Source organism: Pseudomyrmex gracilis, unplaced genomic scaffold (assembly GCF_002006095.1).
Source record: "Pseudomyrmex gracilis isolate BER0280 unplaced genomic scaffold, ASM200609v1 scaffold_50, whole genome shotgun sequence".
NCBI lineage: Eukaryota > Metazoa > Arthropoda > Insecta > Hymenoptera > Formicidae > Pseudomyrmex > Pseudomyrmex gracilis.
In genome coordinates, this window is record NW_018020634.1 from 511,443 (window position 1) to 528,809 (window position 17,367).

Genomic DNA, 17,367 nt, shown 5'->3' on the forward strand with positions numbered 1-17,367 from the left:
CTTAAATTAAACGTTTATTACTCTATTATGTTAAAGAATCGGACGATTACTAAAGTAAAACGCTTAAATAATCCGTTGAATTAAATCATTCGTTGAAAATAAAATCCAACTGCTTACTTCTTATATTTTTCATAATGTATGCTTCTTCGGTTTTGGGCGCGGATCGTTCACGCTATGTTCCTACAATTGTAGGAATCATATTATCCGAAAGTAAAATGGCTAATAAATATCAAGTAATTTGTATATAGCAACGCGAGCGCATATGTATAAATAACGCTTAATATACATATATAAACTATAATGAATAGTTCAAAATAATCTTGATACTAAAATGAAAAAACATTCTAAATGGCACTTGAATGGCATGGTCAAATTTTAAACGTAATTTGAACAAAATAAATACATCACGTTAAAATACAAATAAATACATGCAAATATATCTTTCTTTTTAGATATTTTACTGCAAATTTTAATTGTTTTGTTTTTCTTTTTATAGAATGTTTATGTCAGAGTATTATAATATATGTAGATATAACGCGATGTAGAAAGAAATTCACACACACATTATATATTTGAAAACTGTATCTTCTCTATCAATATATATATATATATAAATATATATATATTTATTTATTTAATAAAAACACCGTTTGTATATAAATCTGCTGTTTATATTTAAATATTCTATGTTTGGAACAGAGGTTTTAATTTTGTAAGTCACACTATGAATGTTTATTCAATCTTGGAAAAAAACTTTCTTACCGATTCTCCGATCGAGGGATTTTTATTCAAATTTAATAAAACTTTAAAGGCAGAGTATATAGCTACTCATTTTTTTTATTTCTCTTCCCAAATATACAACAATAAAAATAAAGAATTAAATCATTTTTCTATGAAAGTTTTGAAAGAGTATTATACTGAAGATATAACACTCTTTTCGATCAGTTGCTTTAAAAGTTTGTCATGTTTAAAAGTTTTGATGTAAGATCTCCAGGAGAAAATTTCAACAAAAAGTCCCCAAATCTCTCCGAAACAAAAAATTCTCCGAAAATTCTTATTTTTATCTCAGATAGAGAATTCTCTGAGAATTTATTGTCGCATGTCTCAAGTTTTTCCAAGTAGTAGTAAACACCACGAGACAAATGCATCGATATTACTAGGTATTTGTACTTTCATTATCGGTAATGTGGTTGCTTTTCTAGTAAAATTATATTTGTATTGAGAGAAAAGGTACAAATATATCGGAATATGAATTTCTTCCTACGCTGGATGCTCGTAAACGTGTTTCTCGCGAGCGTGAACGAACCGCAAAGCATCTTCAATTCACTTTCTGAACGCTCTCTAGTAAATAATAATAGTTTCTATATACAGTATTGCCAGCGTCTAATTATCAACATAAAGGCGACATAATCCATTATATTTACATATAGTAGTAACGATTCATACTCTGTTTAAAAGAGTAAAGTCTTAAGAGCAGGTTTTAACAATCGAAATTTGCCAATTTTTTTTTTATGAGACGATAAATCTAAACGCTAGATCGATGTTGGAAATATGCTGCCTTTATCTTCATCTTTAGTCAGTGACTCTGTTTCTCGCCAACTCGAGCTTCTCTTTCTAGCTATTGCGTACTATAACGTAAACGCAACGTGTCAGTAGTGTATACACAAAAGTGGGCAATTTAACATGAGTCAGCAGCGAAGTTCGACCGTTAATAAAACCTCGATCGTACTACACGTTATATATCTCGAAAGAGAGGAACCATATTCCTTTGTTTTTTTTCTTTTCGCTATTTATAAAAATAATTTGAAGCCGCCTTGAGGGGGTAGATGCTTCTTAAAACTACCTGCATACATACATATATATATATATATGTATACGTATATATATATATATGCTTACGTGAGCATATATAATTTTCTTCCATGTTACCTACATATTGTAGAAAATTTGCAAAAAAATTATGGTTATTCCGTGTGCCGCTTCTCCTGATACAATACTGCGTATCCGTTAAAACTAATACATAGATCGTGATTTCAAAATATGATCTACAGGCGCGTTCTGTATGATATATAAATAATAATTATTATACAAATATATTAAGTAATAAACACGATATTAAAAACAATAATCGGATTAAAGGTTCTTTATCGTCTCTTCTTTTTGCTAACTCCTCGACGCACCGTGCAATATCCACAATTTTTTGCACACATTCCCATTTAGAAAAGCAGAAAAACTTCCTATAATTGGTATGCAAGTCACATTTCGTAAATTTTATCGATATTTTAAGACGAATCTACCCCTTAACACAGAATGATACCACCACTGAGCCGCTGCTACTGCGGTTGCGGTGGATTGTGCTGAAGGGAAGGTTGTGGACCCTGAAACAAAAAGTAAAAAAAAAGTTTAGTTGATCGTTTCACGCAACATGCCTAACATCCGTGCCAATTTTACTGATGTTAACGAAGTCTTACAGGTAATGTAGGGAAGGGCGGTTGAGAGTGTGCGTGTGGATGAGAATGTGGATGTGCTATGTGCGCCGCAAGATGACCTGGTAACTTAGGACCATCCTCGGCTTTTTCTTCTTCCCTTCTTTTTAAGCACGCAGCCTTCGGGTTAAGATTCCGCTCTGAAAAAACAAAAACAAAGAATAACACATTAATAGGTTAATATGCTGTGAAATTATATATATATGCAATGGATGATTTTATAAAATAATACATACCTCTGACTTGCTGTTCAAGTGTCATTATAACTTCAACAGCCATGTTGAGAATACCGAGTTTTGTTTGAGGTTTGTCCGTTTTTAGATGTGTCATACACATTCTACCAAGTTCTTTTAAAGCCTCGTTTATGTCCCTGATACGTATCCTATATGATAAGAGATCAAATAAAGTGTATTTAAATATATCAATTGTTTTATTAATAGACCAAGAAATGTTTTTCCAACTTCAACGTTAAAGAGAATGTAATAAATTCAATTAAGTAATTTACAAGCGATTTCTTAATATATTACATTTTTTACACTCACACATTCACACATAGTGCATTAGGATTTTCAAGGAATATTTTCAATATATTTTTGCAATAGAAATTAATACAGCAGGAAGTGAATTGTGTAACATACAAGAAATATACATGTACTTATCACAAAATATTTTTGCTACTTTTTGTTGAAATTGCACTTGTATAAACATGCTATAAGAAACGATTGTCTATATATGCATCAAAACTACATCGCGCTTTTTTAAAGTATAATATATACAAAGAAACATGTCATTATTTTTCTTCAAAAATACTTTTTTTCATTTAAAATATTTTTGTATTGTTGTCACATATACATAGAATACGGGCCGCTGGTATTGTTGACCAGAATTTTCTCGCAAAACATGTTATTGCGAATAAATTAAAATTAACTGTTTTTTTGTTTATGTTCGCTCAAGATCATTGATCTTACCTTTCCCTAGCGTTATTTGCTTGCCGCCTCTCTTTTTCCCTTTGTGCCTTCATATCGGGATCGTCATCCTCGTCCTCAGCGCTCGAACAACAGTTGCGCAATAACAATACGCAATTAATCACCTGACTTATGTCACTTATTTTAGTCTAAATTACTTAAATTATACCTAACAGAGATCGAATTACTGGCTTCTAATGACACACGCGCACAAGCCTTAAATTGTTTGACTTGCTGATATTTAAGTATTTGATGATTAAATACATATATATTTGTTTGTTGTTCGAGCGTATTTCGTGTATTTTTTTGTTGCAACACATACATAAGCGATATGATAATGAACACACGCAACTGGTCTCATAATTTTGAAGTTGTGGATGTAGTAAGTAGGTTACAAATTCAAAGGCCCGTATTCTTTGCACAGAACAATAAACAATTAATAAATCGCGTCAGACGTTGATCGAAAAATGCAGATTCCTCTATTTTGATGCTGTTACCTAGAAAATTCCAGAATGCAGATGACATCTATAACTGCCAAAGTGTTAAAGAATTTCAGAAAAAATGACAATAAAATAAAAAAGAAACTAAAGGTAGCACAAAAATTTATAAACATATATATATAAATCAAGCTAGACATTATCAAGAGATATAAACAAACGTAAGTAACAGTTCATAATTTTTTTACTTCAAAAATATAACAGTCACATAATTTAAATCCATAATACATACATATATACGTGTGAACAAAGTGATTCATTCATCTAGAAATAATATGACATGTTTTGTTTTTAATCTCAAATTCATTATAGATAAAAAGTACAGTAAAAAAAAAAAAAAAATGCAAATCTGAAAAAAATCTAAACTGAGCGATTTGATGATGCAACGTTTAGTGATGCAGAAGAAGTGCAGAACTCTCTAAACAAAATAGCATGTTTAGGGACCGAATCGCAGCTAAATTAAAATGAGACTGATTTATAGGCACGCACGAGAGAGCTGTCAACATTTCATCTTCATCTCGTCTCACTTCTGTCCTTAACCAGAAACATTTTAATTTTCGCGCCTGAATACGGGCCTTATACAGTGCAACGAAATGCAAGAGAGGATGTGAGGAAAGGATGTGGATTCGAACTGCGGGATATTTGATCTTGTACGACAAAGCCGTAAACATGCCACATATCGTTATTACTATTCGATCGTTCACGATCTTGATGTATCTCGTGTTTTTATTGCTCGTCACATATAGCACCTCGTTCAAAAAGGCATGCATACGACTATAAGTGTCGGAGAAACTTTCCCCAAGAATGTGTGCAGCTGGGATTTCATATATATATATATATATATATCACTTACGTCGTAAGTATGACAATATATATCGGAGAGGGAGGGAAGAAATATTATGCAACGAGAAGAACGGGATATTAAAGGAATTGTTTGTTGTATCAAGATGCAACAAAGTGCGTACTGCGTGTGTTCACTAACCTTTCACGCACGTTGTTGGCCTGGCGACGTTCTTTCTCGCGCACCGCTTTGGTGCCGGGATCGTCGCAGTCTTCATCAGCGCTCGAACAACAGTTGTTTAAAGACAAAGCAAGTTAGTTCGAAGATAGGTTTTTTCCGAGTGTCAAATATCAGCATTTCTAAGTTAATTTTCTCGCTTTTTTTTTAAAAAAAAACTCTCAGAGTAAAAATATCGAGCGTTTCTCACATACAAGTTTTATGCATCGAAATACAAAACCAATCGCTCTTTTTTTTTTATATTTTTATCACCGTTCCTTGATACATGTAGTTCACGAAAGATAATTGAATTAATATTGTTATTAGTTTAAAAAATTTTATCAGATACTTACTATCGACGCGATCTTTTCGTTCCTTTTCCCTGTGACGTCGAATTCACAGTAGCGGCTCCAATTACTCCAGCTGCTGCGAGTTCGCTGCTCGAAGGCTTCGTCTCGCCTCCACTACTGTCGGGCGGATCTTTCCTCTTTTCTAAGGGGATGTATTCTGTTTATTATTAATACTGTCGTAATAAAAAACGCAACAGTTGTATTAGTAAATAATTTGCAAGACAGAAAGAGCCGAATACAAAATTCAACTTTTTTTTTTTATTTCTTGCTGTAGAATCGGCTTCGCCATTCAATTAGCGTATCACTAAATTAAAAGCACGTATAACGCTTCATATTCAAACGATTGTCGCGAAGTATTTGATGAAACTGAGGGAAAAAACGAACAAACTCACCCGGAAACGAAGAAAGAATAAGTGCGACCGACCTTCGCCAAAGACGGCGATCACGATCTTCGATTATCCTCCGAGCTTTTAAAGAGAAGGTTTAGTCACGAAACCGTGAAAAGCGTCCAATTAGGAGCAGGAAGCGCACTTTGCGGGATTTCGCACAACCTCTGATTCAACCGATCTCCTTAAACGCTCCGTCGCCTGACAATTCGACGAGTTTTGCGGGAATAACTCACGTACACCACCGAGTGTCTCTTTATAAGAGTGCCGAAACTCGCCGGATGCACAATTGTGTGCAAAAAGTGAGCTATCACTTTTATATTTTAAATTCAGAAGCGAACTCTCTGTAAACTGCAAACGGAATTTTTACGATACGAATATTCGCGTAATTTGAATATATGTGACGTTAAAAAGAAATTCGAAATATTTACTTCTCTCTTGTGAAATTATTCTTTGAAGTACGATTTAATATGCATAGTATATAAAGTATTTAAACTATTTTCATCGAAAATTCGCAGAAATGTCAAGAATTCCTTCGAGCTAACGGAAGATCTCCTAATTCGTAAGTAAAAGGATTCCAAATGTTCTCCCGACGTCGGCATAATGACTCTAATGGTAAGCGGCCGGAGGAGAGACAGACTCGGCGAGGCGGAAAGAGAAACGAAGAAGCGAGATAAAAGTGAACACACTCGCGGGAATAATGCAGGCACGACTCTGCCAGACAGCACAGACTTCGCTGTGTGATTTATCTAATATTTCCTTATTCGGTCAGCACGCGGTCCGTTGTGGAGAACACCTGGGAACTCCTTTTCTTTTTTCCTCGCAGCGCTCATGGGAAAAGTGATTGCTCGATGATGCGACAATGCGAGAATAGAATGGCGCGATTCGAGGAACGGTGCAACAGTTTTATCGAATTTTTATGAAAAAAGAAAAAAAAACTATAACAGGCGTTTTTCATCGCGACAATAGAAATTATTTGAAAAGAAAGAATTTACTTTCAAGATCGGCGCAAATTGGCTTTTTCTATGTTGCAAACTACTGATAATGATTTATCAACGTCACTTCGGGGTCAACTTACTGGCATTCGTCACAGGTAACCTTTCAATTTTGATAGAACCGTCTGTATCAGGCGTAGGCGTAAGACCGGGGTAGGAACCCTGAGGTTGCGTTACCGTTACCGCAGGATGTGGACTCGTCTGAAAAATATTATGTAAAATACAATGAAAAGTAAATATATTAGTGAAAGAAAAGACTTCGTTCGATTTTTCGAGAGATGTTGAAATTCTCACCAAATGATCCAACTGCGGTGGTGAGGTATGCGAGTATATCCCGCCGTGTGGACCAACAGGGCCGAGATGAAGAGCCACTTGACTCTCGGCGTGATTCCTCAAAACGTTTATGGCATCGTCTAATCGTTCCTCCATCCGTGTCCCCTGTGCCAACAGAATACCGGAATTCGACTCGATTACACATGCCAGTAATTCAAGATGATTGTGTTCCTTAATGTATTATTTTCAGAAGTATATACGTATTATAGCAGCAGAATTATACTTTTATTAAAAAATATACTTCTATTAAATACTTTTATTAAAAATTCTCTTGATTATGTAAAGTATATTTGGCGAAAAACTCGAAAAGTTGAAAAAACAAAATTTTTCTCTACATTCGTCAGAGATTTCTCTATGACAATAAAAACAAGTTGTCTGCTAATTGAAACAGATTTCGAAGGGGAGAGTAATCACACGATTATTAAGAGAATAAGAAGTTAATTAATCTTTGTAATTGAAAAATCTTATATCTTGATTACTTTATTAAGTCGTGATTGTGTTAATAGAAATTCAAGGTATGATTATATATTGTGTGCACAGTAAAAGCGTTTCTTTTTATCACAATATATAATCATACGTAACGAAATCAAAACGAACTTGTAATCAGCAAAAAGTGTGCATCGAACATGTCTCGTTGTGTTTGTTAACGTGGTCGCGTAAAACATCATGCGTTAGAAGAAGATGAAAAAAAAAAGAGTGAGTGAATAAAAAAAACAATAAACTGAAATACGCAGTCCTCACCTCGGCATGGTCGCGAAGGAAGCCGATGGCATCGTCTAGCCTCTGCTGTTCAGGCGCCGGCTTCACACACAACACCAACGCAACAATAAAACCAAAAAAAAAACAAAAAACAACCAAGTCAACACAACGTTCACAACAAACAGGACGTAATGAACAAAAATGTGTCAAATGAATGGGGGGGGGTGGGGGTGAGAAAGACGATAAACTCAAGAATTTTTGCACCGTGAACAAGAAATTAAAAAAAGAAAAAAATACAGTCGCTTGCGTGAAGAAAAAAACACAAACGCTGATTTCGCGGTGCAACGCGCGATCATGCTATTTGTGCAACCTAAGTGCTACACGATTATGTGCAATTCTCTAGAGGAGACGTGTAATTACATATTTTCTATAAACAAGACTTAAACTCAATATAATAATAAATTACGTACTCGAATTGTTCAGTTTTATTCAAAACAATAATTTTGCATGAATAATAATGTCAGCGTGTCTCAGTAGCATACAGCAAAGTACAATCTGTCGGAAAATCGTGATCGGTAAAGAGGTTTAAAGATTTAAAAATCGAGCGTTTAAAAACACAAAAGTGAATTGTTCTGTGCGTGTTTCTAAAGTGTCAAGACTCGACGCAAAAATTGTAAAAATACACAATTGTATACACACGTGTGTGTCTCAGGAATCATTCCCAACGATAACCGTGAAAAAAATTTCTATTTTACATTATTTTGATATTTTGTGAAATTATGTTTTAACACAATCTCACATATGTGAAAAATATTTAAAAAAATATACAAAAAAATTTGGCAAAAACGTCGAAAGAAACAACGTTGAAAAGACCCTGTGACCGGCTTCTGCTGGGGGCTTCGTTGTGAATATTTTTGGAATTAGCGCAGATTCAGATAGTCACTTTTCAATACGTACCATGTGAATACCACGATTGGGATCCGCAGTAAAATGCGGAGACACTGGCGCGGCTCCAGGTGCCCAGCCCGGTGCCGATCCGGTTAAAGGTGGTGGTGAACTGACAGGTGTAGATGGATTACTACTATAACTGGATACTGATTGGTCCGTGGGATAAATCTGTGAAAAAACGTCGCGACAATGACGCGATCATCAAACGTGACGTGTAATTTTTAAACTCGAGACATCCAAGCATTTTTATCCCGTGAAAAACAATACTAAAAAATTACATATCTTCTGGCAAACTTAATTAAACTCGGCATCTGTATTATTCGAGAATTACATCGATTCGCGCGTTGTTTTAATCTCTGTTAAAACAATGTCGTCAACACGTGAAATGTCTCGCGGACACATACTCGAGTGCTTACGACGGATGCGATAGTCTTGCCAAGGGTGTCGTCCGTTGTAGATTGCTGGTTCGTCGTGGGCGCGTTGTTGGGCGCGGAGGGCGCGGTCGTCGGTGCACCAGGACTATGGCTATATTGCAACGATGCCGGGGACGGCGCCCCTGTGCCGCTGTTCGCCGCGACCGCGGCACTACCCCGGAATGTCGACATCGGCGGCAGGGAAGCCGCACTGGTCACCGCTGAGCCCAGGATCGGCGCTGCAGATTCGCCGTTTGGCGACATCGCCGAGTATGCCTGTAACCACCAAACGCAAATGGTTCGACGCGCGATGCTTGCGGTGATCTTCTCTCTTCGACAAAGCGATACAATGCACTCTCGCGTCCTCGATGTTAATTATCGAAGTAATTGCGAAATTTACAATTGACACATGTAACGAATTAAATTAATTTGTAAAACACGAAGTTGTGCGCGACGATGTCAACGTATTGTGTTTGATTTGATTAACGCTAAGTTGCGTACTTGTGTTTTCGTAGATTTCACTTCGTAAGAGAAACTCGATAAGATTTAGAGATTTGGTAGAGATTTCAGAGAGAGAAATATCTTCTGTGCGAGTCGACGGCTTGGAGAAACCGAGGGATTGATTTATCTCGTGTAGCTACAAACGATAAAGGTTCCTGTTACAAGAGCGTTGGTTAATTTCGAGAAGTCGACGCGATTTGTACGATTTCTTAAACGCGTCTTTCCCGTCATAATGGATCGCTCCAGTCCACCTTTGATATCGGATACGTCGAACCGCGGAGAAGGCTCTCTTGCACCTACTGAAAAACGATCGTAAATGTCTAATTTTAAGCCACCGCCGGCGCGCCACGAAGCTCTAGTGTATTTATCAACAAATTAAAGTGTCTGGGGACGTCCGCGAAGAAATCGGCTAAGTAAAACGTACATCGTCCTTAATCGACGTTTTTTTTTCTTAATTTTTTTATGAAAGATACTACAACAAACAACGACGAAGACCGACATTTCGGAGCCGTCAACGAATATATACAGAAAAACTAGAGACATCAGCGGGAGATTCTTCTTCGATGGACGGCGGACGGTGTTCTCGGAAGATAGGTCATTAAACTGGAAGATCGTAAATGTTTAACCCCCCGCCCCTCTCACAGTTAACCGAAAGAAATCTTCTCCTCTCTTTTACTTCGCTTTAAAACTCCATCCTTCTTGGGCGCGTTCGCTCTAAATCGTACAACATCTTTACGACGTTTCTTGTCATATCAAATAGGTCGGATAGATCTCGCTGTAGCTACGCGAACGATAATAAAACGGTTTGTTTTACAATCGTAAAAAGTCGCGCCTTTACGTCCCGCGGGAGCGCGGGAAGTTTACGCGTTCTTCCAAATATATTTATATCTTGAATTTCGGAACAAAAAAAGATCGAATATAAAAATGAAAGTTAACACAAACGCCCGAGCTGTTCCTCGCACAGCCAGCTTGTCGTTATGCCCCGATCGAAGGCATCGCAAATCGCGACGTCACGAACCGGCGGCGAAGAGCTCTTCCCTTTCTCGTTGTCTCAAAGAGAAAGAGACCGCCAGGAGAGACCGAGAGCGCGAGGTGCTCGCGTTAGAGGAGAGGATTTCGTGGTAACCATGAACGGCGTAAATCAAACGAAGGCTGCACTTGACTAGAAACACGGAGTAACGGGAGGGCCGAGGAGCTATATATAGACGCCAGTGAGTCATTTGACGTTACTCCGGGAGTACTGTCAACAGTGTCTCTCAACCATGGCGAAGTGACGAAGGGAAGATCGCCGAGTCTCATCTTCGCGCGGACTGTCAACCGGGTGGTCCAAAATAAGACAGTCCAGAAAAGTCCAACCCAGCTGGTCCCGCCGGATCATCACGCTTGATGAAGAGGATTAAAGTCAACTGCCGGTAAGTCGAAGAGTAATGATCGACCGAGAACTCGTCCTCGAGAGACGTTTCGGGAGCTACGATCGAACTCCCGGCGAGATTTAGCACGGACGCCCAACGGCGCGATCGGAATTTATCACGTTCCGCGGAAAGCCATCAACGATGAGATAAATCACCAAGAAGTTTGCGTATTTGTGAAAGGATGTTTTCGATCGAGCGCCTCGGAATGTCGGGGGACAGAAGTCTCTTCCTCTCTCTCTCTCTCTCTCGGAATCGCCGAGAGAGGAGAGTGTGAGTTTCTCGATTCGTTTGGATATATGTCTGTGATCTTCGATGCTTGTCGATCGTGCGCGCGCGCGCGAGTACGTACACAACGCGACAACAATACATTCCCGTTCAAGATGAATTCAACGAGCGCGATTATAATTACAATATGAAGAAGTTTGTGAAAAAAAAAGAAAAAACATTTCCGGATCAATCTTTTATCATCGATCAAATATCTGCCCGCTTACCCGATGACGCGCGCTCGAGGTTTCGTCGAAACCTCGTAACTTGCGGAGCGAAGAGAACGCACGTTCTGCTTTGCCGCAAGCACATCGATCTTCCGTAGCACCAAGATTAGGTTGCTCTCTTACGGTTTTAATCTGTCGACTTCCTCGTCGGACTCGCGTGTTCGACGACAAGAGAATTCGGGGGAAAGGAATATCTTCCCGTGTGCGTCTTTATTACGAAGTTTCTCGAGTAGACACGTCGTGGAAACGACGGCGGCTCCGAAGTCACGTGTGATTGATTGATCGTTTCTTCGGGTCCGACCGCGTAGGGTGGGAAGATACTCGGGATGGATAAAGGAAAGGTAGATTTGAGAAAGATAGGAGGAGAGAAATCACTTACCATGGGGTCATGGGGTAGGTGCATAGGGTAGGCAGGCTGCGCCAGGTGAGGAGGTGCGTAGCCGCTGTAGGGGGGTTGAACACCACCGGCACTACCCGTCCATGGGTCGCCAGGACCGGTTCCTGTAGTATTACCATCTGTAACGAAAGGAAGAAATCGAGTTTCGATTCATCATGTGCCAATTGTTGAAAATAATCAGTCTGTAATAAAAAATAAAAAGAAAATTATTTAAAAAATCCAAAACAAAAATTATCAAAAAATCCAACAAATAACAACACAATTATAAGTGTATAATCTTCCAACGTCAAATCGCTCACTTGTGCACAACAATTCCTTTTAGCTCAATAATTAAATGTGATTGCGGTGAGGAATATCGATAGGGTCCTGTCGACTCTGTATACTTTCTACGTCATTGGAGCGGGAAACAACAAATAGTACACAGCACGTGGCGTTCAGAGAGCGGAGAATGTCGCGCACGTGCCCGGATAATGGGCGTTCACAAATCGAGTTAAAACGCATTGTCGCAACGTTTAACCGAATTTCTCACTCGTTAGCGCGGGTACGTCTTACACATTTGCGAAACATGTTTGCGTACAATTTCGCTCGATTAACACGCGAACGACGGGTTCCGCTTCGAAAACGGCGACGCGCGCGCCAAACTTCCTAATCAAGTAGCGCAATGTCATTCCTTCCGCAGTAATTATTTCGAGAACGAGTACGCCGATATGATACAACTTCGCTGGACCGTCGCCAAGGCGGAAATTCGCGCTTTCTAACGTCTCTCTAAGGCCGCGGCGTCGTTTTGCGGTGGAACAGCGCGCGCGCACACACACACATTTAGTGTTAGGGCCAATAGACGCGGCACCCTCGGCGCGCGCCATTATTTCAGTTGAAAACAACAGCAATAAGCTTCGGGAAACGTATTTCTTGATACTTTTGCTTGATATAATTCCCGTACCGGGCGCTCCTCGACGAGAAAACGGAAACTAAGCCAAACTACTCGGGCGTTCCTACCAACTACCGGTGTTCGATGTCTGATAAAACTTTTTCGCTTTCTCTCTCTTTTTCTCTTTCTCTCTCTTCCTCCTCTCGTCGCGGAGGCCTCCCCCATTTATAAGCTATTCCGGTCAGCTACCGGGTGCCACGGGCGCGCCGACACGTATTTCGAAAGCGTACTTAAACTGCTACTTTTCTCAACTGATCTACAATAAGCCTCGCGATGAAAAACTTCGTCGATTTCGCGTCGGATCTGCCCGAGTTGATTTGAAATTTTGCATGTTTAATCGCACGATGCGCTCTTTCTCAGTCAATTGCTTCTCGTCAATTCAGAACTTTTATTATTTTTCTACTTTTTAAGCAACGTAACTCACCATCGCGTAAATCATATGAACGTTTACTTGGTTTTTTCTAAGTGGTTCAATTTTTTAAGTAATTAAATTATTATTTCACACACAACATCTCCTCTAGCTATAATAAATATCCGCAAGACACAGAACGTGAAAATGTTTGCCGCAGCACCTGCGTTGCGAAGTGACAATTATTTTTCTAAGATCCGTTGTAAAACTAAAGCAAACCGTAAACCGTAATTACACGCTCCTAAAAGTAAGCAGCCGCACAAAACTAATGAATCACTTGCGTGCAATTCGCGCAGCACGGTAATTATTTCGATAGCGCGACAGAATTCTGTTGTTAATCAATTTGAGTCGCAACCAATTGACCATTAGCCAAAGTTGCACAGCAAAAAAAATTATATTACAATAACTACGGTACAAAGATACAAGGAGCGTTTTAATAAAGCGTCGTTATGACAATAAAGTGGAGCGATTCGCGGTGGCGAGCGCGGGAAAAATTGCTTTTATTGGCAATATCTCGCGTCGGCGAAGTTTTCCGGGGAAATTTTTTTTTTTTTCGACTGCGCGAAATCCAAGCGACGAACTTCGACGATCCGCAGTTGCGCTTGAACAAATAACGAGATTGTTATTGTTTTTACGTGCGACAGAGGCAGAGCGGCAAATTTTACGAGCGAACGTTAAACAGTTGAATATTAGTGCGCTCGTAAAATCCCTTTTATCGTTCATTCGGATCGTTACGCGATTTCCAAATGATATATCCGTATGTACACGCATGTATAAGCGCGCGAACGCATTCGCGCGCGCCCACGCTGATTTCCAGATAACGATCGATCTATCTGGAATCTCCGGAGCGTCGCACTATCCCGTTTAATTACGTCCACGATCGTTGTTAGCGATTAACAGATATAAGTTAATGGTCTACTTCATAATCGAACTTTTGTAAAATCAGTAATAATCGATAACAAATGTGTTATCGCGCCTTCTCCATTTTCCCATTCTTTTTATCCAACGTATAATGTACGTGAAAAACTCACCACAATATCGTATTTTTTTTTTTTTTCTTACCAAAGTCATTGAAAGTGAAGGAGGACTCTTGACACCGTTTTCTTGTGCAACAATGTATTATTTGCGTAATAGTAAATAATTATATTCTCGCACGCGCACGTTCTTTCCACTTACCGATATAGTATGAATCTGCGTAAAGGGCACCTTTCGGCGACGTGTATCTTGGCGAGTCCTGTCCGAATTCATCCGAGCCATACTGCAACAAACAACAGAAAAATACATATTGATGAATAAAGACGTACATATATATATGAGCAATGTAAAAAAAAAAATAAATAAAATAAAATTCTGTACCAAACTGACGCGTTGCGACAAAAAAAAACACGAGGTTTATTTTTCTTCGCATCACGTCGTTTTGCAAGTCGTAAACTTTTACGTTCAACGACTCGTACATTTCAGCGTTTCGCTAATTCTAGCGTAACGCGAAAATTGCGCTATAATTGCGACAATTCGCCAGCTATCGGAGACATCGGAGTTACATCTCCGCTCTTGCGACACTTTGTGTGTTGTATTGTCAGTCTCTTCATCTTACGACGACGATAGAGAGACTCGTTGTCGATTATTGCGACACCGATCCACGCGGATCCCAGCGAGAACAGTCATTAGCTCTCTAAGCGACGTAAACGCGACAGAGAGAAAAACGTGTTTGGCGAGAAAATCGGCACGGAGTCGTTAAAAGGCGTCACGCATATGTACACACGAGCGTATCCTTGTGCGACGCATGCATTAATAAAAGTTTAAGATTAGATCGTCTCTTTCCTCGATCCAGTTAATACTGTCAATCTTCATCGAGAAAACTCGATTAACGTTCAAGCTCGTTCTTCATAAAACTCTGTTTTGTTCGTTTTTTAAAGAAAAAAAACGTCAATAAAATATCACTTGTGTCAGTGCGGAATTGTTACTCTGCGCTCGGTAGACTTGGCAGATTGCTCCAATTCTCAAGTTTACGAAGGCCAGAAAGCGAGGCGATGATAAATTAATTATTGCTGCCGGAATTGAAGATTAGCGATCGTACCATAAATCTTTCAGACTTACATACGCAAAACGTGACGCAAGACACGCAGTGTTGCACGCGATAAAAATTCGATGTCTAATCCGATACGGCCATTTAAATAAAGACTAAATCACGTTATATATATATATATGTGCGTATATATTGCGTATCTCGCGAACACGATATTATTCAATATTCTTTGATTACTCATCCGTCATGGGACTCATCCTCAAGGCTCCGCAGAACTTTGTACGTAGACGAGGAAAAGAAATTCATAAAGTTATTACGCTGAGAATTATATTGCAACGAGATATAAACGTGTTTTTTTAATATTATCGATATAATCAGATTTACGTAAGCTTTTTTTCATATCGAAACGAAATATAAAAACGCGAGCGTGGCTTTTTCTATGGAAAAAAAAAAATAACAAAGCGGAAAGGTGCGAATATAAAGAATAATGCATGCGACATAAATGACTATCGATCGCTCTGGCGGCGATGTGTAATCGGAGAGGGTGGACTTCGCGTAGTTTCAGTAAATTTACCATTTTATAGTTGCCGTAGTCCGTGGGGTAGACAAACATGTTGGCGGCGAAGGAGTTTGCGCAGAGATTCTCGACGATGTCGTTACGCGTCACACACGGATCTGAGTACGCAGAGCAACATGCTAGGGCACCGCACAGCGCGTCGATCCTAGCGACGAGAGAAGGAATTGCGCGAACAGAAAGAAGACGAAGCGGAAGCGACGAAGCCGGCGAATGGCGGAAGAACGAGAGAGAGACAGCTATCGCGCACCATACTCTCGTCCCAATTTCGTCGTGATATATGTTAAAATATTCCACGGTGCTGCTGCTGCTGCCTTATTCGCCTGCAGCGCGCCGAAAACTTTGGTCCGCGCGATGCTTCCCTTCTCTGTCTCTCTCTTTCTCGCGTGCGCGCGCGCGTCTCGCTTTTCCAACACGTCGAAAAGTGCGCGGGGTCGGTGCGAGTTAAAGGGAGGAAGAGAAGAATAAACTTCGCCCGCTAACGCGAGGACTATGGGAGGCGCCAGGCCGAAATTTAACGCCTTCCTGGAGCCATGAAAGAATCGTACAACTTCGCCGACGAAAACTTCGCAACTCCGGTTTGTAAGCGCGCGGAAGAAAGTCGCGAGTCTCGCGTTAGGATCGATGGTGGCGCGCGCTGGATCCCGGGACCACGTGCGAAAACACGATGTCGTCGTTGGCGGTAAAAAGAGTGACGCGTGGAAAAATCGACGCGACACAAACCAAACGACACCAAACGATGCGGCTGACTACGCGCGACTGCCAGCTGCGATATCGCGCGTCCACCAGCGCCGGTCGCGACCGAAAGTGGGAGCGACACGCGGCCCAATCGTGGCGACGATGGTTCGGACGCGCGCAATTCCGCACGATGCGACGCGGACCCAGCAGCGCCTCGCGATATCCGCACTGCCGCATGGAAGAGAACGCGCGATAAGGTTGCCTGGTATGTCGACGTGGTTTGTAGATGCGCGTTGCCACGAGAAGCTTCTCGTTTATCGCGGTTGTACACGTTTTAATTAGGAAAAATTGCCGATGACAAAGACACACTCGCTCGACGATGAGCGTAAGTATTCCATTTATCATTTCGATTGTGAATAAAATAAATATATGGTTTTTGCTTTCTAAAAGTAAAATAAGAAAATAAAAGTTATCTTCGATGCATGTTGATCTGGAATCAATTTCGAAACAGTTGACACGCTCCACGTATCTGGGAGAGAGATACAAGTGAAAAATAATCGCAGCGCGATAAAAAAAAAAATATCATCGGGTCTTATCGATGTCAATGTGTTCAATAAAAATAAGAACGTTTTGAGATCGAGAAAGAGGTTAAAACTGCTTCTAATCAGTTGATAAGCTTACGCCGCTCAGCCTCTGGACCTATTAATTTAAATGAATTGCTTTGACACCCGCGGTCAATTTCAATGCTTTGACAACGACCGACCTCGTGTCGTTTTCTTTTCTTTTTTTTTAATCTTTGTTTATTCCCTTCTGTAGTAAATGGGGTCACATCAGAGTTGAGTCAAAGTTAATAGGTCGTAATGAGCACTTGCAAAGTTTTAA

At 39.8% G+C, this 17,367-nt stretch overlaps 1 protein-coding gene across 9 annotated transcripts in view; it reads right to left on the reverse strand.

The window, feature by feature from the left end:
* Positions 1 to 650: 650 nt before the first annotated feature.
* LOC109853506 (transcription factor 12) overlaps positions 651 to 17,367 on the reverse strand; it is a 71,082-nt gene continuing 54,365 nt past the window's right edge. For 2 of the 9 annotated variants that reach the window (XM_020425711.1, XM_020425710.1), the window contains exons 2-12: positions 14,384 to 14,465; positions 11,853 to 11,989; positions 9,061 to 9,345; positions 8,666 to 8,824; positions 6,971 to 7,114; positions 6,760 to 6,877; positions 5,299 to 5,437; positions 4,931 to 5,020; positions 2,723 to 2,868; positions 2,472 to 2,626; positions 651 to 2,378 (exon numbers count right to left, since the gene is read on the reverse strand). In XM_020425711.1, the coding sequence (XP_020281300.1) occupies positions 2,334 to 2,378; positions 2,472 to 2,626; positions 2,723 to 2,868; positions 4,931 to 5,020; positions 5,299 to 5,437; positions 6,760 to 6,877; positions 6,971 to 7,114; positions 8,666 to 8,824; positions 9,061 to 9,345; positions 11,853 to 11,989; positions 14,384 to 14,465 (1,500 nt within the window). In that variant the 3' untranslated portion in view covers positions 651 to 2,333. Of the gene's footprint in view, positions 2,379 to 2,471; positions 2,627 to 2,722; positions 2,869 to 3,454; positions 3,545 to 4,930; positions 5,021 to 5,298; positions 5,453 to 6,759; positions 6,878 to 6,970; positions 7,124 to 7,750; positions 7,811 to 8,665; positions 8,825 to 9,060; positions 9,346 to 11,852; positions 11,990 to 14,383; positions 14,466 to 17,367 lie in introns of all 9 variants that reach the window. The other 7 variants (XM_020425705.1, XM_020425707.1, XM_020425708.1 and 4 more) reach the window with 7 other exon arrangements.